This window comes from Plectropomus leopardus, chromosome 3, assembly GCF_008729295.1.
Source record: "Plectropomus leopardus isolate mb chromosome 3, YSFRI_Pleo_2.0, whole genome shotgun sequence".
Taxonomy (NCBI): domain Eukaryota; kingdom Metazoa; phylum Chordata; class Actinopteri; order Perciformes; family Serranidae; genus Plectropomus; species Plectropomus leopardus.
The window spans coordinates 11,821,418-11,846,308 of NC_056465.1; the positions used below are offsets into that span (position 1 = coordinate 11,821,418).

The 24,891-nt window shown below is 39.0% G+C and overlaps 1 protein-coding gene across 3 annotated transcripts in view; it reads right to left on the bottom strand.

Moving 5' to 3' along the window:
- tie1 (tyrosine kinase with immunoglobulin-like and EGF-like domains 1) overlaps positions 1 to 24,891 on the bottom strand; it is a 49,045-nt gene that overhangs the window by 15,579 nt on the left and 8,575 nt on the right. For 2 of the 3 annotated variants that reach the window (XM_042514533.1, XM_042514520.1), the window contains exons 1-11: positions 8,769 to 9,033; positions 6,970 to 7,266; positions 6,739 to 6,849; positions 6,418 to 6,573; positions 5,600 to 5,731; positions 4,194 to 4,334; positions 3,969 to 4,097; positions 3,156 to 3,301; positions 1,778 to 1,922; positions 1,531 to 1,689; positions 334 to 474 (exon numbers count right to left, since the gene is read on the bottom strand). In XM_042514533.1, the coding sequence (XP_042370467.1) occupies positions 334 to 474; positions 1,531 to 1,689; positions 1,778 to 1,922; positions 3,156 to 3,301; positions 3,969 to 4,097; positions 4,194 to 4,334; positions 5,600 to 5,731; positions 6,418 to 6,573; positions 6,739 to 6,849; positions 6,970 to 7,266; positions 8,769 to 8,832 (1,621 nt within the window). In that variant the 5' untranslated portion in view covers positions 8,833 to 9,033. Of the gene's footprint in view, positions 1 to 333; positions 475 to 1,530; positions 1,690 to 1,777; positions 1,923 to 3,155; positions 3,302 to 3,968; positions 4,098 to 4,193; positions 4,335 to 5,599; positions 5,732 to 6,417; positions 6,574 to 6,738; positions 6,850 to 6,969; positions 7,267 to 8,768; positions 9,034 to 24,891 lie in introns of those variants that run through there. The other variant, XM_042514527.1, reaches the window with a different exon arrangement.

Sequence of the window (24,891 nt, forward strand, 5' to 3'; positions counted from 1 at the left end):
AGATGACTGACAACACAGTTGTTTTTTTTTTGTTTAAATTGTAGTTTCGATCCCAGAGTGTTTTCATCTTAGCAAATAAGTGCCCACACACCATTTCAGCCCACTGGTATCTTTCTATATTTGTCCGTTACTCGAGTCATCACATACATATGCTCACTGGGGAAAATACAACAGGCTCTTTAAGGCCTGGGAAAACCACTGCTCAGCAAACTATTAGTCTAACCAGACACATGATAATTGTGCTTGCTTAGGTTATGTGGGCAAGACCATAGACATTTGTTCCCAGGCAAGACTTAAATATAAAAATGTGTCTGATCCCAGTTGGGGTCTTACCAGGACAGTCAGTCTCCATGATGGCCTCTGGCCCTGGGGCGCCCTCTCCGCCTTCCCCAGGACGACTCAGCTGGACACGGACGCGGTAGCGGGTTGAGGGCTGCAGATTCATCAGCGTGATGGACTCTTTGTCACTATAAACTGGAAGAAAGTGGATGCACATAATGGTGATTGCATAAGATTTTATCTATGGTTTTACCTCAGAAAGTGTGGATAGCATTTTCCTTAAAACTTACATTTATAAAAGTATTATTATTAAGTACATAGAATATATAAGTATACCCACATAAAGTAGGTTACTCTTTTTTGTTAGTTATATGATGAGTTAGAACTTGCAGTGTGTTTTAGATGAAATAAGATATTTATAATAAGTATTAATTTTGGTTCATTTGTGCCTGCATTTCCATGTAAAATTAGTTGTATTATTATGAAAGCAAAAAGCAATGATTTGTTTTATTCTGTAACTTTAGGTAATACATCATAACCTTGGCTTATCTTATAATGTGATGAAACAATGGAGATTCCTGGTGATTCCATGTTTTCTTTGCTGATGAAAGCCAAAAATATACTTCTGGCAGTGTGGCTCTCTGTTCAAGGTGAGAATGTCATGCCGATATCCTGCTTCGCTGTTTTGTATAAAAGTTAAATTGTAGAATGGGGGGGCAGAGGTGTCTTGCTCTTTAGCAAGCAACAGAGACAGTAACGGTGCTGACAGTGTAAAGGGATAGCCAACAGGATGGGACCACAGATGGCATGGGTGTGACCCTATGACGGCAGCTTACTCAAAGAAAAACAGCCGTCAAAAATGTCCACGAACTGAGGAAACATTGAGATTTTGGGAGCTCCTTACCCTCCTAGCACAAACTGCCATATAAGAGGGATGGGAGTGAATAATTGCCATTTTCATGTTATGCCATACTTGTGGCTTATAAAGCACCGCAGATACATATGTTATATGTCACACTAAAGGCAGATGTTGTTGTATTACACGTTACACCCGTCATGCCTCTTTTGCTTCCATGATGCTGGTATGCTGTCTAAAATCACGCACTGGAGTGGTATTATTCCACCATTGATTGACTCTGTGTAAAAATGCAAAGAAGTACAGAAGGGACATCATAGCGGCCCTATAGCGTGAGCTCTCCGTGTAAAATGGCTGTGTGCGAAAAAGGCTGACACCCCTGAATGATATCTTACCTATAATGGAGGACCAAGAGTCTCCGTTCTCCACAGGCTTGTAGAGGAGCCTGGTGGAGACAATGGGGCCATCTCCTCTGTGGGATTCTATCGGCATCACCTGCAGCTGCTTACTCTTTTTATCCAGCAGTTTGGGAGCAGTAGTGGGCACAGGGGGCTCTGAGTGGACACAGCAGAGATTTAAAAATTTATATGTGTTTTTTGTCTGCATACTGGAAATTTGACTGTAAAGAAACCACACACAGACCTTTAATGGTGAGGATGAACTTGCGGGAGTCCTGGCCGCCATTGGTGGAAACCCTGCACTCCCATAACCCTCCTTGTTGAGCAGTCAGACGAGGGATCTTAAACAGGGCTGTACTCTTATTTGAGTCCATGACAGTGTGAGAGGCCTGAGAGTAAAACACACAATATAACTCAATGCAAGATGAAAACTACATTTCCATTTCCTGTGCCTATGTTTGCTGCTGCCTGGATTGGTGCTAAGAACATCCTTCCATAAATGCCTCTATTCCTGCGGGAAGTTTTGGGACAATTCTTTATCAGATTGCCTCTATTATCAAGGAAACAGCACAGAAAAAATAACACAGAATTTGAACATGTTACTTATAGGCAACACGTGGTAACTGCTGCACTGTGGAGTGATACAGCCTTATCTGGTCAGCCCATTGTGTTGTTAACTTCCTCCGAGCTTGACTCAACCTTGTAAGTGTCAGCCCAATCTTAAAGGCACAGTACAATCTAACTTTATTCATGGCACCTGACAATGTTACCAGAGGTACACAAACTGCATTTTATTTTATTTTTTATTAACGATTATTAGGGTGATTACATTTTACACATTTAAACGCATAGTTTGATATTTCGTAAATGAGCTCATTTGCTTTCTAGCTGATGCTGAGCTCATGTCTGTGTGTTAATTATGGAGCTACAACCAGGAGATGATTAGCTTAGCTTTACAAAATGACAGGGAAGAGTTAGCCTAGGTCTCCCTAAAGTTGTAAACATCTGCCTATCAGCACTTGCAAAGCTCATTAATTAACATGTTGCATCTTGTGTTTTTTTAATCTGTACCCAAACAGAAATGCAAATCTTGCTGACTTGTTTAATGTGGTGACATGTTATTCATAATCTACAATAAACAAACAGTAATATAATAAATCTTTCTTGCAATCCTCCCTTGCAAGGACTTGTATGTAATCTCTGCCCGACTACATTGACTTTATTTTTATCCAACCTGTGTGTTTTTATAATGTTAATTCAGGCTTAATGTAAGTTGTCTTGGCAGGAATGTTGCATGCAGAGCTGGGCGATATGGAGAAAATGAAATATCACTATATTTTTTGTTTAAATGGCCTACCTCCATATCAATATTGCAGGGTTGAGATTTTTAATAATTAATTATTAGTAATGTGGATTTAATGATTACGTGGTTAGAGGCAAATAATAGAACAGCTAGAACAGTCTGGTAAACTCAGAAAATCACATCACTTTAATGTCATGTAGCCTTTAAAACCAGGAGAAGACAACACTTACAATATACGGATCCAGAATCTAAGACCATATCTACTGATACCAATATAATATCTATATATAATGCCCAGCCCAACTATTGGTCCATCTACCTTGAGCACAGTGCTATCCAACTTCCGCAGCTCAATGCTGTTGTGGCTGGGCAGGGGGTTTCCTGTGGCTGAACAAAAGATTTGAGGGCTGGAGTTCAGATTCCACTCCAAATTACTATCTAAGTCCAAGATCTGGGGGGCCCGGTCTGAAAAAACATAGAGGTATGGAACAGAGATTAGACAATATAGTGTACACAACTTGAAGAGCAAAAAAATTAAACTGATGTGGCAATAGATTATTTCAAATTTCCCAGAAAAAAAGCTGTAGTTGTAAATAGCTACTACACGTCTCATTTTCAAAATTCCTGACACAAATAATGTTAAACAGAGAGGTTATAAATCTTTTTTCAATCATGCATTTGGTGAAATTTTGAAACCATTTGTCCCATTAAATGTGTTTTATGTTATCTTATGCATCAAAAAACAAGAAAAGTGCACTCTGTTTCTGGTGCAGACACAAGGGCTTCAAAACTTAAAATTAAAAGAAAATACAGTCACAAACTCATGGATTACATGCAATTTGATCAAACCAACCTCAATCCAGGCATGCTGACTTCCCCTTTGGGTTTCTATGATAAACCCTGATAAAGCCAGCTTGTGTGGTGAAATAGATTAATTAAATTGAATGCTATTTATTTTTTTCTAACTTGTGTATGTTACCAAATGTTTGCTGTCATGATGGAAGGATGAAAATGGAAATATGCTTTGCAGTGATGAGGAGAAGAATATAAAAACAGTATCAATGAAGTCAATTGCATTCCATAGATGAGCCATCCAGCAAAATAAGGATTAATATGATGTGGTGATACCTACCGGACTTCTCACAGTTCTGTCCTCTCCAACCTGTAGGACACTGGCATCCACTGAAACGGTTGCAAACTCCTCCATTCTGGCATTTACATGTCAGTCTGCAGTCTGGTCCATACATGTCATTATAGCAGGCTGGCACACAAAAGAGTAAAAACCATGCTTTTAAACCTAAATGCATACCACTTGAACTGAAAATACAGGGACAAATTTAGGAGATGCAGTGCTCACCCGCCTCACAGCGGTTCCCAAACCAGCCGCTGGCGCAGGAGCACCCGTAAGGGTCTGGTAGGCAGAAGCGAAGCCCCTTGCAGTTCAGCGTGGAGTCACATGACTCCTGGCAGTTTCGGCCAAACATTCCTTCTCTGCAGGCTGCAAACCATCAGAGAAAGATAAATTCACAAATGTGTTTATTTAAATTCCTCGAGTTTTGCTGTATCATGCCTCAACCTGCCTTGCAAAACACCAGAGGAAAGAGAACCTAGTCAGCAAGGATACTCATTTGTCATCCACGGATCTTGATTTTATAGTTATATTTGATTGCAATATTATAAGACAAACAGTTAAGGCAAAGTCATAACCAAAAAGCAGTTAAGATGTAATGTTGATTGTCTGCCATTTAAATGAAGTCATCAGTTTTCTTGTGCTGCAGACCATTTTCACCAGGATTTAAACCTCTAAAACCTAAGAAAATTGGTTTGATTTCTTTTGACAACATTGGTAAAAACAAAATAAGGAACATGTCAAGACATGTCCCATAAATGGCAAAAAAAGAAATAGAAGAAAGAAATGAAAAGTAAAACATTAGGAAATATAAGGAAATTACCTGAAACTGGGGGTTATTATTAGATATTTTTGGAAAACCAGGAAAAATGAATGGGAAACTATATTGATCACTCTTATAATTAAAATAAATAAATAAATAAACAAAAAACATTGTTTTCTTGTTTGTTGTTTTTTACTGTTCATTTTTCTTTTTTTCTAACTAATTTTTTTTACTATTTTTGGGGGCAACTTTTGGTAAGTTGCTCTTTGGCTTGATTTCTTTAAAACAGACTGTACGCAAGGTGTCACCTTGGGTTCTCAGTCAGATCTACCCCTTGCTCATCCACAGCTCCAACCTCTTTTCCAAATTTGGTCAGTTCTGGCTCCAGAAAACAAGGCGGCAAAACCACAATGCCAATCTCGATCAATTGGTGACATCATAATGACTACATCCATTAATTTCACAGTCTATGGTCACAAATCAAACCCAAGACAATGGGTTATTTTGACCCAGTTTTAGTGTTTTACATTATGTTTTACTTTATTGTTGGGTTATTACTTTTGGTTTATGACCAAATACCTGCTAAACAAATGTGATCCCCATCAGCTTAAACTGTACTTTCTATTAAGTAATAATTAGAAAATGTTGGCAAGCTAACAAACTAAAATAAAGTGATAACATGGTAAGAATTACACCTGCTAATCATCAACATGCTAGCATTATCACTGTGAACACATTCACAAGCTGGCATTAGCATTTAGCTCAACTACAGAGCAAAAATATCTAACTTTATACACATCCCCTCCCTCTCACTCTCTGTCTGTGTCTGTCATTTCTACTTTACTGTCCTGTAATTGAGTTAAGTACAAACCTGTCTCACAGCGCGTTCCCATGAACCCTGGAGGGCAGATACAGTCTCCGTCGACATCATGACACACTCCGCCATTGAGACACTCTGGACAGTCTTTGTCACAGTAAGGACCCCACTTCATACTAGGACAATCTATACATAAAAAGAGTTTTCTTTCCTTAGAAAACAGCTATATCACAACGAAGTGTGAGCTGCAAAATCCACACATGTTATGCCCTTCTTGAGTATGTGCAGTTTGTTAAACATGCCTGTAAAGTTGAAAGCTTTCAGTCTATTGAACCCTTGATAACTTTCTGACTGCATTCGCCATTGGCCATCTTACAGAACCTTGTAATGGCTTCAAGTGCATATCATATAATTAAGATATATTTTGGCTTTCTGTGCTTTGTATTGAATAGGGATACAACTATGTCGTAAAATGCCCCCCCCCCCACTGTATCTAGTTAAGACACAGAGAGAGGGAATAGGGGAATCTCAAAGCAGAGCAGGTGGAGGGTGGAGATGGTGTTGTTACTGCTAATGTCTATTTACAATAATGACCTACAGGAAATAAAACATGTGCTGTCTCTCTTAAACATGTCATTATGCTAAAGCTCAAATTCAATAAGTTCAAAATCATCTCCCACTTGTTTTATTAGTTATTTAAAAAAAAGTGTTAAAGATATATTTGACATTTGTTGTAATATGCTTTTTTGGTTGATGGTTGATTGAGAAGACTGATGCCGTAAAAGCCTCCATACAATCTGACCCTCAGTGTGTAAATGTACATATGTGTGTGTTTCTGTCTCTTAGTGTGTGAGTGTCAGAACCCAACACACCTCTGACAATGAGCCTCATCCAGGCTCCCTGGAGAGGGCTGTCCCCGACATAGCTGGCACTGTAGATGCCTTGATTGGCAAAAGCTGCATTCTCCACAGTGAGTATCGCAGTGCGATTGACCACATCGTTCCAGTGTGTCATGTAATAGTAGTTTCCTGCATGAAACACAAAAACATCATGGGAATAATTTTCCATGGGTTGAAAACATAGTCATCTATTCGTTTCTGCACAAGATCTTTTATCAAAAACCTGGGAGTGTATGGCCTCTTATTGTGCGATAAATTTCCTATGCATCTCTGGAGTTGTGTTAAGTGATTTACCGTTGTACTTCCAGGTCACATCTCTCTTTTGGGAGCTGACTAGCTGCATGCTGAGGTTAACGGTCTCTCCTTTGTTAGCAGTCAGTGTGAGGTGAGTTGGGACAAAATTTGCTGTACATGAACACAGATACATCATTATCTTCCATGACACAGCATTCAGTCTGGATGGATATAAAAACTGTAGAGTCATAGTTTAGACCTGACTAGCACAAACTCCCAGTTTCTACCCACCTCTGGGAAAGTTATTGATCATTGTGGCCGTCTCAAGTGGAGGAACTTCCTGAGTGGATTCACAGTAGAAGATACCGATATTATCCAGATCACGGAAGTCTCTGGCCACAGCCTCCTTGTTCCTAGGCTTATGAACTTTGAAATTTGGCTTCTTGGGAAATATGAGGATTTTGTTGTCCCTCTTGATGTCCAGCTCAACCTGGGCAGGGCTGCGCTCTCCATTGATACAGGAGATGGAGAAGTGATTGACGTTGGTGACCTTCACTGTGGAGATCATGGTCAAGTCGATCACAGCATCTGGGGGACGGACAGGACATTATGTTGGAAACTGTTTGACATACCATAAAACTTCTCACTTTGATTTTTTTTTTTACCAGCAAATTTTCACGTAATATTTATTTATTTTTATTACTTTTTACAGTTTTTTTTTGTTGCCAACTTCTGGCTCTTCTTTTGTTGCTGATTACCTTCTTCCTATGTTTTTTGGGAAAAAAAACCAATTTGCCTAGGTTTCAAAGGGTTAAATAAACACTGTGATTGTATTTAAAGATTTGCTGAGCAACAGTTTTGTGTGAAAGGAATTAATAGCCGTTCCCATATAGATGCCTGTACCAAAAATAAGCCTATTGAGTTCATTGATTTAAAGAGATGATAGCCCAGTCTATTTATTGAGGTTTTACGGCACATAAAGGTTATTGGTCATTCCGAGCTTAACATGATAACAAGGATACACAAATCATTTTAGTGAGGAGCTTTACCATCACCCTGATACATATATATTTCTTATGTGAAATTAGTAGAATGAGAATATGAATTGTGCTTTAACTTATTTTAATCACACAAGAACAGAAAATATATGTGGTTTTGAACATTTCTATTGCAGGTGTACTGGATTTTTTTGTAAAACTAGGTGACACCAATAAAATATTGTACAGCTGGTTCTAAAATCTGTCTCAGTGTATCTTTGATGGCTTTTTGTAGTGCTCACACTTCATACAGCAAAATTTGGCACAGGCTTCTATACAAATGTTTGTATTCTGATTAAAAAATCTGAAGAAATCCTGTTTTTAACATTAAAGATAGCTCACAACAGACAACATCTGATTATCACATGCTCTAGAGAATAGTTCCTCTTTTGGATTAAATCATACAGAATGATGTCAACCTCTTTTTACACACCTGACACAGTTTACAAACTCATTCTGTAGACCATCTGAACACAAAGTACAAATACAGAACAAAAGTCATAGCAGAAAAATATAGTTTGTAGTCCACACGTGTCTGTTTCTGCCACAAGTAAGAGTAAGGTCTTGAGTCTCGATGTATTTGTTACAAAAGTCTTTGACTTACAACATGTCACACACTGACACCTGAGTTGAGGATTGAGAAACAATATCAACAACAGTCTATCTTTCAAAATATCAGATCAAAAAAGCAAAAAAGCCCTCAGGAATGTGGTTATTTGAATAAAAGAGCTGAACCCAATAATAACATTTTGTCCAACATTCCTTCACTCTGATACTTAAGCCCCAGATCCACAGAACAATAGCAGGAAACATGGATGAGCTCCTGTTTTCCCAAAGGATCACACATCCACACTCTTCAGTCCGAGGGTATTTACGACTTTAACAAAATATACATAATTAAAAATTATGTTATTCAACGATATATTTATCAAATAATTTAGACTCGGTGAGAAATTTAAATATACATCGCATTTCTGCGGAAAGAAAGCCGACTTTAATATTTTGCTCCGTTTAAGAAGTACTCAAACAGCATTAAAATAAGATCCCACTTACTTGATACATCAAGGAACCATAATACAAACACCCACAAAATCCTCATGGTATTTATAATCCCCATTAGGAAAATGATGTCGTTACTAAATCAGATTTACAGAGAAAGATGTACATCCAAAACGGTGACGCTACGGCGAGCGCTGCGCTTTTTTACGCATAACTTGGCGAACAACCCTGAGCTCCAGTTCAGGTGTAAAATCACTTCGGTAACGACTACAGCGGTCCCGTATAGCTTTCAGAGAGTGTATCACAGTCCGTCACACTAAGTGCAGAGCTGGACTTTAGGGAAAGCTCAGCTTTCTCTGGGTGGGAAAGGAAGGAAGAGCGTCACCAGACAGCGGAGGACTGCTGGCGCTCCAGACCTCCCCGATCCGATTAATGTATTTATGAGTTTAAACTTTGTCACGTTTTGCTCCAATATAGTGCCAACCACTCTGATTGACTTTGCATACAACTGATTCTATGTCGTCTTACGGATGTACTCTGTTTTAGCAGTGAAATGACAGTGTGCTGATCGCATTAAAATGTTTATGATTCTATTTTACTTTAGGGTAGTATTAACTATATTGTAATAGGTTTTAGTATTTCTGAAATGTTTACATGTCTATCTTAGTTCTGTGTTGTAAGAAATATATTGTACACTTGTTTTCATGTCGCAAAACGCGAGGCACCAGGATTTTTGCACATGAGATTGAACATGTTTGGAGATTGTCAGACTGCATTTAATCAAAATACATCAACAACATGCTGATAATTGTGTTCTCAACCACAATACTCTACAGCTACCCATATTTTACATGCATTTGTGTGAACCCCACATGCACTCTGCATGCTCCAATGTGTCCTCTGAGGCTGACATTGCATTTTATTGCTACCCTGATTTTTTTTTTTTCAAGATAATATAGCTGGAACACCAAATGCAGCAGCAGCTGGTATCATGTTTTGCCAAATGCAACAGCTTTGTTCTTTCACTTCAATGACTTGGTTACAATCCCTGCAGCTTTTATGGTCAGCCTCCCTCCTTCCCTCTCTGTTATAATCAGTCAACCTCAGGAAATGATGAACAATATGCTTGTTGTGTCTATTCTGCCATTTCTGCCCCAATCTTTTAAGAGTGCTGCACTGTCTCACTTTGAAACAACTGCATGCGCCTTTTCTCATTTTCTCTGCAAAAACTGTCGAGCTGATTCGATGTTTTCTTTACATTTCCTCGCTGCTCCAGACAATTGACTTGAAGTTGACTCAACTTCTTATTGTTTCAAATATCCTGTTTTCAATTTCAGGAGCTTTTGGTTTTTTTTGGCCTGCAAGGACTATTCTGTTGTTTACTGGATTGTCAAAAAACACAGAATGAAATAATGTAATTATTTGCAAAGTGTGGCCACGCCTGAAAAAGTAAATAATTGTGAATCCTACAATTTCCAATAAAAAAATGCATGAGTGACACTCTGAGAACCACAGTATAATCAAAGGAGATGTCCTGCTGCTTGTTCAATTAGCTGTGATAAAAAAAGAAATGAATCAAATCAAAAATTGAAATGGCTACACCCAGTTTGGAACTGTTTTGTCTGCAAATCACAGTGTTTCCATTTTGATTCTTGGCAAACAAAGGGTCTTGGCTCAGATCTGTATTGTCCCCTTGACCTGTTAATGTGACCTGTGCAGCTCAGAAGCCAGAACAACTTCTTTTAAAAGACCATCGTATTTCCTCTGCACGCATTTCAAAAACTCCCACTGACAGGAATGGACAATGAAAACAGTGATACTGAACTGTCAGGAGCAGAATGCACAAATCTGGGTGCAACACATGTCCATGCACGGTATAGCCAAAAGTTTGTAAACAAACTAGTTTTGCACATAAATTGAGGCAATTTTCTGATAATCATTGCACTCTGTCATTATAATTAACTTAAAAAAAAGGAGGAGCAGTGCAAAGGAAGAAGAGCAGAGAAATAAGAGAGAGAAAAGTGCTGCGTGCTGCAGACTCAGCTTGGTGGAGCCTCTAAAGGAAACCAAAGGGGAAAAGACCAAAGGCTGGGTCAACACAGATGCCTCTGGCTGCATTAAGACTGTTAGGAGCCAGAAACCAAGGGTGTGTGCTTCTCTGTGAGTGCGTATCATGTATATGTGCATGACCATGTTTGTCCATATGTGATGGTGCATTGTTGTGAAACAGACTGAAAGCATGCACGTGTGTAACTCCATGTGTGCAGAATACTAATTGTGTGCCCGTGCATGTGTGTTTGTGTGTATGTGAAGGAAATTATTCTGGTGGGGTGGACATGCAGGGTGGAGGACACACTGTGCTCCTCAGACATTAGCCATTGTATCCAAAAGTCTTTGTTGCTCTATAGTAATTATGAACTGTTTGTTGTTAGAGTGACTGCCGCTTGCTTTATGACATACCAGACAAAGACAGGGCTCAGTTTGTCTCCTGGCCAAGTTAAAACATATTGCTTCCTCGGGCATTATAACAACAGTAGAACAAACATTTAGTTCAATACTCCAAACAATCAAAGAAAGAAAGAAAGAAAGAGAAAGTGGTGTTTCTTAAACTTGAGATTAAGTTTTGCACCTTTGCATTACTGTGACAATCTAATGCATCTTTTCATTGAAGTGAACTAGTGACAATAGTTGTGCATGTGGCTGTGGCTCAGAGGTAGACTGGGTTGTCCTCTAATCGAAATGTAGGTGGTTCAATCCCCAGCTCCTCCAGTCAACATGTCCAAGTATCCTTGGGCAAGATAATGAACCCCTAATTGCCCCCGATGCTGCACCATCGGTATGTGAGTACGTATGAATGGTTACTGAGTAGCAGGTGGCACCATGTATGGTAGCCTTGGCCATCAGTGTGTGAATGTGTGTGTGAATGGGTGAATGTGACATGTAGTGTTAAAGCGCTTGAGTGGTCGCAAGATTAGGAAACAGCTATACAAGTGCAGTTAATGCCTTTATATAAAATCCAAAATGGTAACTTAAATTTAGGTTTTATTTTTTTAAATAATTTTGAGTTTTGGGTGGTGTCTTTTCCCCCTAAAGTGTTTAATTTTTAGGGTGTGTTATTTTCAGTTTTGGATTAATAAATTTGAGTTTTGGGGTGTGATTTTTAAAAAAAAATAATTTTGAGTTTCTTCTATTTTTTTTATATTGACTTTTTTGGGTATGTTGTTTTCTTATCATTTTTAAAGATTTTTCTATATTGTATAATTTTACTTTTAATACTTTAAGTACATGTTCCTGAGGATTCATACTTAGTTTTACTTAAGCAGCAATTTTAATGTACAACTTTTACTTGTAACAGAGTATTTTCACAGTGCTGTAATAGTACCTTTACTTAAGTAAAAGATGTGAGTTCTTCTTCCGTCACTGACGATAACTAAATAATCAGATTTTCAATTCATCTTCATAATGTAATTACAAAAAATGGAAATCTTTGAATCCATGCTTGTCTGTTACATTTTATTCTGTAGCTGCTGTTACAAGCAAAATATTTAACAAACTCCATTGAGAAAAATCCTTGTGGGGAAATGTCACCTAAATCGTGTCAAACAGCAAATTTATAGCAGCACACTCCTGGGCATGTTTTAGTTGTTTCTGACGTTTTGTTGTGGTTATAGTGGAGGTGGTGATGGCGAAGCTGGGGGTGTCTGGAAGTGAGGCCGGCAACAGAGGCGGGAGGTCTCTGAGACTTTGTGAGAAAGTTTGTATTAAATTCCCATTTCCTCTCATTGTGTGGCGGACTGGCCCAGCTCCACACGCACTGATCCTGCTGGGCCCTGGGAGCCTAAGCAAGGGTGTCAGTCACACCTCTCAGGACCTCTAAATCACCCCCCCTCGAGTGCACTTACAAACCCCTGACCAATGTACCCCATGTTGTCTGATAAAGAAACCCTTCCCAGGGATCATGGAAACCTACAGGGACATGAACCACGTGTGAGTGTTCGCTTGAACGTGTGATTACATGAGTGTTTGTGCGTGTGAGAGAAACACGTTTTAAGCGATAGGGTGAATGAGATGATGAAAGACACAAAGACAGATTTTGAGATAAAGCATGTGTGTGAGCATTATTAGTGGAATTAAAAGACCCCCATCTTACAAAGTCGGATTTCCCCGAAGATAACGTACTGTAAATCCCTGATAACTCCAGTATTACGTCTATGAGGGTTCTGAATTGGTTTTTTAAAAGCAAGTAGATTTGAAATACCACATGGTGACAACCTAAAATCTTCACACACTATCAACCCAGCTACATTTTCAACTGGGAACCCAGTTTCCAGTTGTTCCTGGTGGAATGTGGATAAGGATGAATAAATCCAAGATCATGCCAAAATCAATGTTTTGGTTTAGCTAAATAAATGAATAAATAAATAAGAGAGAAAGGGGGAAAGAAATCAACACAAACTCACACATACGTTTCAGCATGCTAGCGACGTAGCTCAAAGTTGGTCTGTCACTTTGGTCCACACTAAAATATTTCAACAATTATTAGATGATTTTGGGATGAAATTTGGTTAAGACATATAAGGTGACCAGTAGACAAATTCAAATTGTGAACCCTTGTATTTTTGTCTTGGCATTTATACTTTAAAGAGAAATGTCCCAACAGTTATTGGATGAAAAGTTATCAAATTATCATGATCATATCAAAATAACTAACATTTGAATCACATCTAAATAATTGCTTAACACATATACCCCTTTTGCACCAAAATTAACATGTCTACATGGGTTTTTAAAGACAGGTAATCTCACAAATTGGCTATAGTCTGTATGAATGTGTTTGGTTTTTTTTTAAGTGTGAAAACCTTAATTACTCCATCTCTCTTTTAATCTTTGCGCAGACTAATTTGGATTGATGTTTGAGCGCTGCTTGGGCAGAGATGGATGGTAATTTAAGTCGACATATCATTGCATGTCACTGGTTAAGGGGTTAAAATTAGTGTGTCCACGCGGGTGTTGTGTTTCCATTTATGTGAATACAGATTGTTACCTTTCAAAGCCAGATGTTAGCTGTTTTTTTGTGCGGTGGGAAAGAGGCTATAAAGTTATCCAACCAATTTTAACATTTACAACTACACATCCCTCACTAAAATAACCTAGTCTTTACCCCAATGACCATGATAACTACAGGCCAGTCCCCAAACTGCTGCTAAACATCCGAATCTTAATAATGTCATAGTGAGCGTGTTGACTGCTGTGCCTTATTAAAGCCTCACAGGCTGGCATGGATGAAGACACTTTGGTCTGGTGTAAAAAAAACAATCTATGACCTCTATCTTCTATCTATGACTTTCACCAGATTCATACCAGCACGAAACATATTTGGGAAATGCGGCACTAAAAGAATGATTTAGGACACTGAACTACCTCCTAGGCCATGAAGTACAATGAGACAGGAGTGTGTTCAGACCACAATGAATGGTTCCCATCTTTTGTCGCATGTCACTTCCTTTTCTCTCCCTTACATCCTGTCACTTTCCACTGCAAACTTTCTCACAAAGAAGAACTGCCACCTTAAGGGCAACATGTCTCCAATAGATGGATGAACACATGGAATGATAGGAAATGACTTGACAAGGACAAGAATATACAAAGTCAGCATGGCCAAAGGGTGCCTGGGATGAGCACAGTTGATGAGATACAGTAGGAGTTGTGTACTACATGCTGTATCATATTATATCTGTAAGATGATATAACTCTCGATGACACATGCTTAGAAAGATGTATACACATTCATGATCTCTCACCACCTATATTGTACACAAACACAAGCACACAGGTTTTAAGTTTACCATGGATTTTGTCCATTTCCTGAGGCTCCACCAGCAATTTCATCACCACTGTGATGTGGTGAGTCAAGACTTGCCTTATAAAGCCATGCTCAACTTCATGGTAAGTTTAAGCCATAGTGTTTGCCAAATTTCAGTTTACAGAGATGATATCAGCATCCAAATATTCCGATATTACTTCCAATACAAGTGAACGAATGGTTTGTTCAGCCACCTATGGAAGGTCCAAAGAATAGATGCTCTTAAGTAGTGGCTAGGGTTTTCAGGGAAAGAAGAGTAAGCAGAACTAAAAGAGGATATATTTAGATTTAAAATATTAATTATCATTTTTAAGTCCCCCAACTTTATGAAACAGTTACATTAAATGGACTTGCACTGCACTTGTTTCACACTTTCCTAGTAATTTTTGACCACTTGAAGTGCTTTCACACTATGACTCACATTCACATACATTCATACACTGGTGGCCAAGGCTACTGTACAAAGTAGCTAAGCTAATCAGTCTTTACCCATTCATATATGTTCACACACTGATAGAACAGCCATTGGGAGCAATTTGGGGTTTGGTATCTTTTTTTAAAGATTTTTTTGGGGGCGTTTATTGCCTTTAATTGACAGGACAGTGAGAGTGTAAAAGGGGGAGAGAGAGGGGGGAGACATGCAGCAAAGGGCCAGGGCCGTATTCAAACCCGCGGCTGCTGCAGCAAGGGCACAGCCTCTGTACATAGGGGAACCGCTCCAACCACTTAGCCATCAGGCGCCCCAAGGGGGGGTTCGGTATCTTGCCCAAGAATACATCGCCATGCAGACTGGAAGAGCCAGGGATTGAACCACCAACCTTTACAATTAAAGGACAACCTGTTCTACCTCTGAACAACAGCTGCCCATCAGAAACTTCAGGGCACTCTTTGAATAATGTAATCTCATGTTAAGATGGCTTGGTGGATGATGATGACGATGATGATGGACATAACTTCAGCAATTGACAGCACCGTTGAAGAGAAAAGGCTCTTGCCAGCATTCATTTTACATTTATTTGTTTATTTTATCACATTTTCAAAAATCATGTTGCTGATTTTATACTGCCACAAGAATGGTTCGTGTGTTATGACTCTGACAGCACTGCTTTCTCATACAAATCTGTGTTGGCTGAGCTTCTTTTCAGCTGCTTTCACATACAGTAGGAGTTAATGTGTAAGGTACTCTTTAGTGTTAATGGCTCCCATGACAATATCCCATCCAACTTGGCAGACGTTCCACATGCCTTGACATGGTTTTAATGTTAACTTACAATACCCAAGACCTCTGAAAAGCTGCAACATGCATGTTTTTGTTAGCTGGAGAAAACAGCTGACATATCTACCGAAGCCATAAGCAATGTGGCTGAGAAAAATGACTATAGCTTACCTACCTGTCAGGACAAATATACTGCTGGTACCCGAAAGGCCAGTTGATCATTTTGCGACATTTATGTGTTTACTTCATAGTATGCTGATGGACAAATTTAAAGCCTAATGTGTTGTACTTTGACCTTCAAAACATGTAAAATCAGTTCCTGTTTTTGTGGCTAATGAAAGTGAAACATGTCTGCATTGCTACTTTAAAGACTCAGCAGCTACAATGTGCTGAGTATTGAACCAAGGCCCCTATTTCCATGCAGCAAATTGTGTCTCCATACAAGCAGTCTTTAATGAGCCTGTTAAAATTGTAAATGTATTTATTTTATCTTAATTTGGATTATTTACTTACATGACATTGTACCAATAACTGTATATGCCACAATAACTACACTATAAAATCTGACAAGTTGATTTTACTTAAAGAAATCTAGGCCACTGATTGCCTTGAAAAATTTAAATAAATATAACTAGTCAGTTTATGTTTACATCATATAATAGTAACTTTACTTAAAATTTAGTCATATGTACTTAATTTCGTGAAGTTGTTCCAACTTAAATATGATAAGTCTAATTAAATCAATCTCTCCAAGTTTTAGCAACTTCATATTTCTGACATTATATACAAACATACTGACATTATAAATATGTTAACAAAACAAAACTTGTAGATCTCCTGACTTTATCATTGGCAAAATCCTCCTGAGTCACACTAACTTGGTTTACTGAGCTGCAAACACTGAGAAAGAACAAGGTCATTTTACTTCTCATTTTTAAGTTCCAACAACGTCACAAAATTAAGTAAATGCAGTAAATGTCACAATTAGATATAAAGTAAACATGGATTAAGATTTATGGTCATATTTACTTGACTTTATCAAGGCAATCGGTATCCAAGATTATTTTCAACTAAGATCAATAACAGCTAACAGAGTATTTTAGCAGTAAAAGGTGCTATTTACTTTAAGACTACATCATCCATTAACTACTCTGGGATGTCTTACATATAGCTCCGTCTGTTTCCTGTTTTGTTAAAGATTTGGCCTAATGTTTGTATACACACACTTAAACCCACACAAATGTAATCGGAATGTAGTAACATGTTCCTAAACTTTCTCTTCCTGTCAATTCATCAGTCCCACTGGAAAAAACGCATGGCCCTGAACTGAGGCAGAGTGACCCCCCCAACAAACCCCAGTGTCCCAGTGTGCCTCCTGAGGGGAGGCTGGGGCACTGGGAATAGGGATGGGGTGATCTGGGTCCATCACCAGATGCAGAGCAGCGTGACCCCTATCTGACACCAAACAAACCCTCCATGTAATCAGGGATGTTGGTGGGTTGTTTATGTACCAACTAGTGACCTTGCACAGGTCATCTACCATCTACAGTATATATACACACACACACACACACACACACACACACACACACACACACACACACTCATTACTGGTGTTGTGGAAAGCCTCTGGATCAGACTAAGGAAGCTCTAATAATAACAGCCATGTAGGTTTAATGTGAAAAGGTTTCCTCAGTACAGGATCATAGGATAACATGATTTCGGCCAGCCAGCGGACACAGTAAGGTAAATAACATGAGAGGGAGGTAATATTTTCCAGATTGGGGGAAAAAGTTTTGCAATCTTGTTTATAAAGGTGAATATAAACCTGAGAACTTGACCTCTTCTGCTTGTTTTGTATATAAAATACAGCCCCCAAAAGAATACAAGGTTGGTTAAGATTGATCATTTTGGTCCATCTGTCTCTGGTTTCAAGAGTTGGCTTCAGCTCAGGCTACAGTGCTGAAATTGCTCTAATGTTATCTGTTTGAAAACACAAATTACACATTCTTTGTTAAAATGGAAAAATTAATGATATCAATCATAGTTTTATTTTTTTTAAATTTTGTTAGCCATGGTCCAAAGCTAAAGATGGAATAGATTTGTTTTTTCATTGCTGTTATTGTGCTAGTTAGCATCGCAAATCCTAATTACAGAAATAGAATATCTGTCCCATCGGAACATGGGTATCAAGGAAATTGTGGAAAGGGAGTGGTGCTGAATCAAGCCAACATGTCTGGAATATAACAGGCGTTTTTTTTTTCAAGGAAGTTGAATAACACCCTGGGAGTGATGTGCTGAAAGGCAGAAAAAATGCAAGAGCAGATATTTTGTGCAAATGCGCCTTGAGACCTTAGTTGCGGAGGCCCCAGAAGCACGATTCAACAAGGTGTTACCTGGGGAAATTATGTAAAGAAGATACGTTCAAAAGATAGCGTGAGACGGGGCATATTGTCAGTGAGAGTTACAGAAAGAGAGAGAGAGATAGAGAGAGATGGATGAGCTGTTGTTGCTTGTCCACAGTGTCCAGAGAACTTGAGCCAGATTCAGGAAGAGGTACCGCTGCTAGAGGCTGATATGTGTGTGAAGGAAGTGGAGGGAGCGCAGGGGCAGGAATCACCCTACAGGCAGGAAAAGGCCTGTGGAGGTGACGGCGGGGGTGGAGGTGGAGGGTCTCGGCTCCTGTCTGATAGCTGTTTGCTCAACACACACGCACACGCATACACACACAGACACCTACACCTACACCCACAGACACACAGACACACACACTCATGCACACACACACAGGTTCTGCAGACCATAGGTTCTCGTTCCCATCAGGAGGGACACAGAAAGAGGGAGCTGGATGGTGCCAAAGCATGCATACACTTGCATACTGAGGAAGTTGGTTTAAAATATTTTCTTGCATGCAACAGTGCTGCTCTGCATGCAATGGTTCTGCCAAGTGCAAGCCATTGTATGAAATCTTTCGCTGCACATCTGCTTTAGTAAGAGAAACTGGTCTTAATCTCTACGGAGCTAAAACTATAGAAACGCAACATTCTTTGTGCTTCTATTGGGATTTAGTGTGCAAAGGATTTGTTAAAGCAAATTTTTCATTACTTGGCCTTTGTTGGATGTAAAAAGAAGCTTTCAGTAACAAGGTCAAACCATAGTAATTCTTAGTTTTTGCAGTTTTATGCACTAACCACAGATGAATGTCAAAAAGTGTAACTCCCTAATGCGTTTGAGATGGAAACACTGGCTTCGTGAAGCTTTTTGAATTTCTTCTTAATAAAAACACTTAGTTTTAAAATCACAATATATACAGATATTTTATTACAGCGTGAATAAAAACAGCAGCTGGACAGAGATCTGCATTGTAGACTAGGTTCCTGCACTGACCACCACAGCTTTTGTATACATAAATGGCTTGTTGATACATCTGACAACCCATAAAAATGGATCCATCGAGTGCTTTAACACACAGCCTATCGTGTTCAATGTGATGTATTTGTTTAAAGCTTACTACTGTGCCCCCCTTAATAATTCCCTTCTGCTCAGAGAGACTGTACCCCTGCAGAGGGAGTTGCAGGTACCGATCTCTCCTGCAGGGCAAACCTGAAAAAGGAGTAGTAAGTCTTTCACACTGTGTCATTATTACCACCATATGAGACCTCTCAAACACAAATTCCTCACTGAACTATTACTGAATCCTGCAGCACTCTCACTTTTCGCATAATATATCCTCTCAGCATTCACAGAGGGATTAGAAAAATGCACAGTTGGATCTTGTAAAAAATGACTTTCACATGAATCTTCCAGAGTTAGCAGATCTGCAGTAACCAGGCAGAGATAAAACACTGACATTTTTAATGCAGCTCTGTCTTTACTCTTCCACAGAGGGTGTATCTCTGTGCTTGTGGCTTTTTTCTTCAGCAAGTTTATCAGTCAACAGATTGCTAGCGTCTGCTAGAGTGTGTTCTCACAACCATGACATCCAAAACAAACAGTAAGGTAATAGAAACTACTGATTAACACGCCATTTGGATAAATCATTTTCCTCACAAGAATTCACGTCATTAAAAGGGAGAGATCAGATTTTTTGAAGTGAGGTTGTATGGAGTATTAATCCATAGTCAGCGCATTACATTAGATAGATATATCTACAGTAGATGTCAGAGTCCAGCATGGAAGCTAAGCAATGTACTGCTGTGGATTGGGGTCAGTAAAAAAATGTATCTTAGCCACCTGAGAAAAATATTACTTTTTAAAGTGTAAACTATGTTGAAAGTATTTTCACCACTAAACCTTTTTCGTTAGAAAGCCCATTCAGATGTGGAAGCTGTTTAAAGCTTCAGCTCCCCATCTATGCGCTTGTCAAAGCCACCAGACTCCAATGACAAAAACAGTCATTTTTGACTTGCTGAACATCGGAGTTGCTGATCTACTGCTGCCTTGATCAATTAAAAGTTAAATGTCAAAGTCACATAGTAACACAAGTAAAAATAACTGACTGAGGCAGCGGTAGACAAGCAGCTCCTGTGTTCAGCGGCGTTGACTCACTGTTTGTCTCTATGGAGTCTGGCTTTGAAGAGAGCAATATAACGGCTTCCTTTTTCAGTTGGAAATCACTGTCTGACATTAAGGTTCAGCAGTGAAAATCTCCTGTAAATCTACTGTATGTAATACATTGTCTATGGATAAGTACCCCACACAACCCTACTTAAAAAAAATCTGCCTTTGGCATCCAGGTCCAAGCTTTATGCACAGTAGATGTAGCCTGTTAATTAAATAAAATAAACACCTTCCACCATCAAAGAAGGAAACTGATACTAACAGTATCCATTTCTTCTTTTTCTCTATACAGTATAACACCTGAAAGAGGTGGCAGGAGCTCAAGCCAAATAAATACAGACTCTACTCACTGCCTGTAGTGGTAGTGAGGTATGTAATGTGAGCACATACAGACAGGAAACTCTTAGATTAGATTAAATTAGATGAAATTTAAACAACCTTTATGTTGAAAATGGGTCATCACAGCAGTAAAGTTAAGGATATGAAGGGGCAAAAGACAAAAAGGCCTATTTTTGTTTGCACAATTTCTTCTCAATTCGCACCTAGATTAATAAAATGAAAGAGCCCAGATAGATAGTATCACATTTAATATACAACCCATTACGATAAAAGAGAATAATGCTGGATATAAATAAAACTGCAGCTGTTTCATTAACAGATTTACAGATTTAAAGCAGATGTGCACAGAGCCTCACTCACATTATCATATTTCCAGATGGAGCCCACATATGGACTCACAAACTCACAAAAATGTGAACAATGTGCGGCTGTCACCTTGTAAAATTTACAATTAGGTTGTCGCACATCACAGTGATTAAAGCAGAGAACTGTCTGAGGCAAGAATAATATATAACAATCATTCCAGCCTGCTGAGCACTGTGGACTGTCTCTTCTTGATGCTTAATGGCCAGTCGCAAGCCTGTTTGTCACATAGCTCTTCCTCAAGTCTGACTGTCCATTGTTATATACAGTGCGACACGTGTTGTTATTTCCCTCCTCTCAGAAGACTTAGCAAGGCCTTCACATCTTGCCCACAGAAGGGTCATGGCCCAGGCTCCACCACTTCACTGAGACGACAAACAGTAAACATCCCTTGGTAGAAAACAGGGGGAAAGCCCCCGGTCTCCTCCAGGATTCTTATCCAGGATCTGAGAACAGCTCCACTGGTGCTACTAATGACCTTGACCTTGTTTATGTTTGCCTGCTGTAAATGCATTACCAGCAAAACATTTGACATTAAATATTTGTCCATAGCTGCTATCGTCATCCTTTTGAAAACATCTGAACTTGAATACCTTTCTGGTGAGACACATTACCACAGCTGTATAAAAAGGTCTTGCACTCCAGACAGTCTCACTTGAGACAGGTGCTTCGGATCATAAACTGAGTGTTAAAAAAAAATGAAAGAAAAAGAAAATACTACACATCGTTGATCACTCATAATTTTGGTCCTCAGACCTTCATTGGAACTGAAGCACGGTAGACAAAGATAGTGATTAATGGTGTGCAGGATGTTTTTTCATTTCTTTTAGTGTGCATAAGGTTGAAATTGTGCAATTATGTGCAACTTAAGGTTGATGTCATAGACTGTATGAAAAGAAGTGGACATAGTTTGAAAAGTGAAGCCTTAAACCGGCATTCTTTCTTATGGCCAGAGGGAGGCGATTCCACTGGTTCCAAGAAGAAGGCTGATTGTATAGAGGTCTATGAAAAAAATTAACCTACTGTTCACTTTACTTAAAGCTCAGTAAACATGTCTCTAATGAGTTTATGGTCTCAGTTGTTAGTTTCAACATTAATATTGTAAGTTATGGTCCCATCTAGAGTAAGAAAGACGTTAAATCAGGGTATGATACCTTGTGATTGATAAGTCACTACAACGGCACAGTCCTCGGGGTCTCAGTCAGATCCACCCTCTTGTCCAAATGTGGTCACTTCTGACTCCAGAAGACTGGCCAAAATATCAAACTCCAAGCTTGGGGTGACATCATGGTGTGGTCACAATATGTTCACTTTTACTCCTGCGCAAAGCTACCTGGAGAAGTTTTTTCCTTTTTAAAAGTGATAGACTTGACTTTTGCTGAAATCAGGATGGGAGCTGTAACTAGGGCTGCACCTAACGATTATTTTTTCGATTAATTGATTAATCTATCGATTTTTTTTTATTGATCTAACTATTATTTTTTTATTACTCTATTAATATAACAACGAATTTGCCGATAATAACATTTTAAAACTTGTCATACACTGCAGGGCATTATTCCCCAACAAAAGCCCAGTCTTAACTGGTCTCTCCAAAATAAAATTATTGCAAGAGCTTGTTCCATTCAAGTAAAAGGAATGTAGTGCAATCTACATTTAGCAATCCTACAGCAAAATAAATAAAACAATGTAAAATTCAAGTCAATTTTAGGAGGAGTAACAAAACGGTTACTCTTTGTTACAGTAACAAAACCTCAAATCTAGAAGTCCAACAAAACATCTTACAGTAAAATTAGTACAACTTGAATAAAACTATAACTTTTCTCTAACAGAAATAATTACATCTAGTACATTCTTTCTGCATCAAAATAGTCCAGCTTAACTGGGCCTTAAGGCATACTGCAGCCTGCTGATATGAGTGCTGTATTTTCAAATTTATAAGCACATATTCCACTCATTTATGAAGTTGTGCAAGCTCCTGCACATTAACAACCCCATCCTGTAAATGTTTCAAAATAAAATGCATTGTATCAGCAACTGATGGCATTCTTTCCACAGAGAGTCAGATAGCTTTTGTTTTGAAAGGGAAAGGGAAGTTGAGGTAAAACAAACATCTTTGTATTTCCTCATCTCTGTGACAGAGAGAGACTTTAAACTGCAGTATGAAGTGGCATCGAGTCAACAAACATGAGCATCACGCGTAAAAAAACGGCAAGCCACCGTTTCTGTATATGTGCAGCAGCTGACACGCAGCTCAGACGCGCCTGACAAGCGCTGCTCAGGCAGGCAGTGTGCACGCTCTAACTTGATATACGAGCGGCGAAACAAAAGCAACACGCTCTGCGGTGCTCACGCTCTCATGAAGCACGCTGTGTGAAACGGTGCGACGCGTGGACGCACGTTTTGTTTATTGACGTATTCACGTACACGATTACATCAACGTGTTGCCACAGCCCTAGCTGTAGCATTAAAATATTGACACACTGTACACTAAACTCTGATGTCAGATCAAACAACTACAATAACTTGATAACCAATTAGCACTTTTTTACAAATACTTAATTTAATAACAGTGAACACTGGCTGATCACTTCTATCTGTAAATAGACACAGATAGAAGAAGATAGAAGTCACACTGAACACCTTTCCTCATTTGACTGTTGCATATTTGACATTGTCCTCCCTTAAAATACTTAAAGCTGCTACATTTTTACATGGAACAAATTACTTTGTGTAATGTAGCCCATCAATTGATAATCTATTAATTGTAGCTGCAAGCACACAAAGCAAACAATTGTAACTGCTAGCTGATGAACATAGTGTAGCATTTAGTAGCTAAAGAGCCAAATATTTCCCTTAGGAGTTGGTGGAGAGAAAAACAGAGCTAGATATTGGACTTCACAAACACAACTTCAAATAAATGTTAATGTATATTGTAATTATATGTTGTCAGTGTGTAAAAAAAGAAACTTTTGCTAAGAAAGTATTATGTGATAATATGTCAGTGGTGTTAAAATCTTATTTCTGCTGCCCCCTGGTGGCCAGAAAGAGTGGCTGTCCTTTTTCCTAAGTTCACTTTATACCTCTGCTGCATAACCATAAAAAATACTGAGTTGATAATGGCATGACTATAATAATAAATCCGTTAGCCAACAACAAATGGAGCCGCTTTCATCTATGGTGGGAAACCCCCACTGCTTCTTTCAGCTGGTGCTGAGTTATCATTTTAAATGTCCCAACCCATCCTCGTCTGCGCAATCTGCCCCAAGACATACAGCTGAAGCATCCTGGAACATATGGAGGGAGGGAGGAAGAGTAAGAAAAGGAGATGTAAAGATGCAGAGTGGCCAGGAAGTGGCCCTATTGTTTTCAGGGTCACCTCGCTTTTCCTTTTCAGAGCCACCAGAGGTCTATTCTCTCCCCTCAGGCTGTATGTCTTAAATAAACAACACTCCTTGTCACCACAAACTGTATCTTGTCTTGTCTGATTTCCTCCCTCATCTGAAAAGCACTGAGGAGAAGCTTTACACTTTAGATCAACAAAGCAAGGTGTGTCGCCTGGCAGGCAAATGAACCACACTCACACGCACTACATGAAGAGGGAAAAGCCACAAAGCAGATATCAAACAAGATTATTTGTTTACCCACTGAAGCGGTATCTACACTAACAGTATATTTGCAAAAAAACAGGTTTGACTGCTTGCCTGCAGTTTCACTTGTACATGGTCACTGGTGGTTACAAATTAAAATATGACATATGGCTCATAAGTCACATTTTACCTCTTCCTGGTTTGGCAATGATGAGCGGCAACATTAGCTCTGACCAGGCCTGCTGT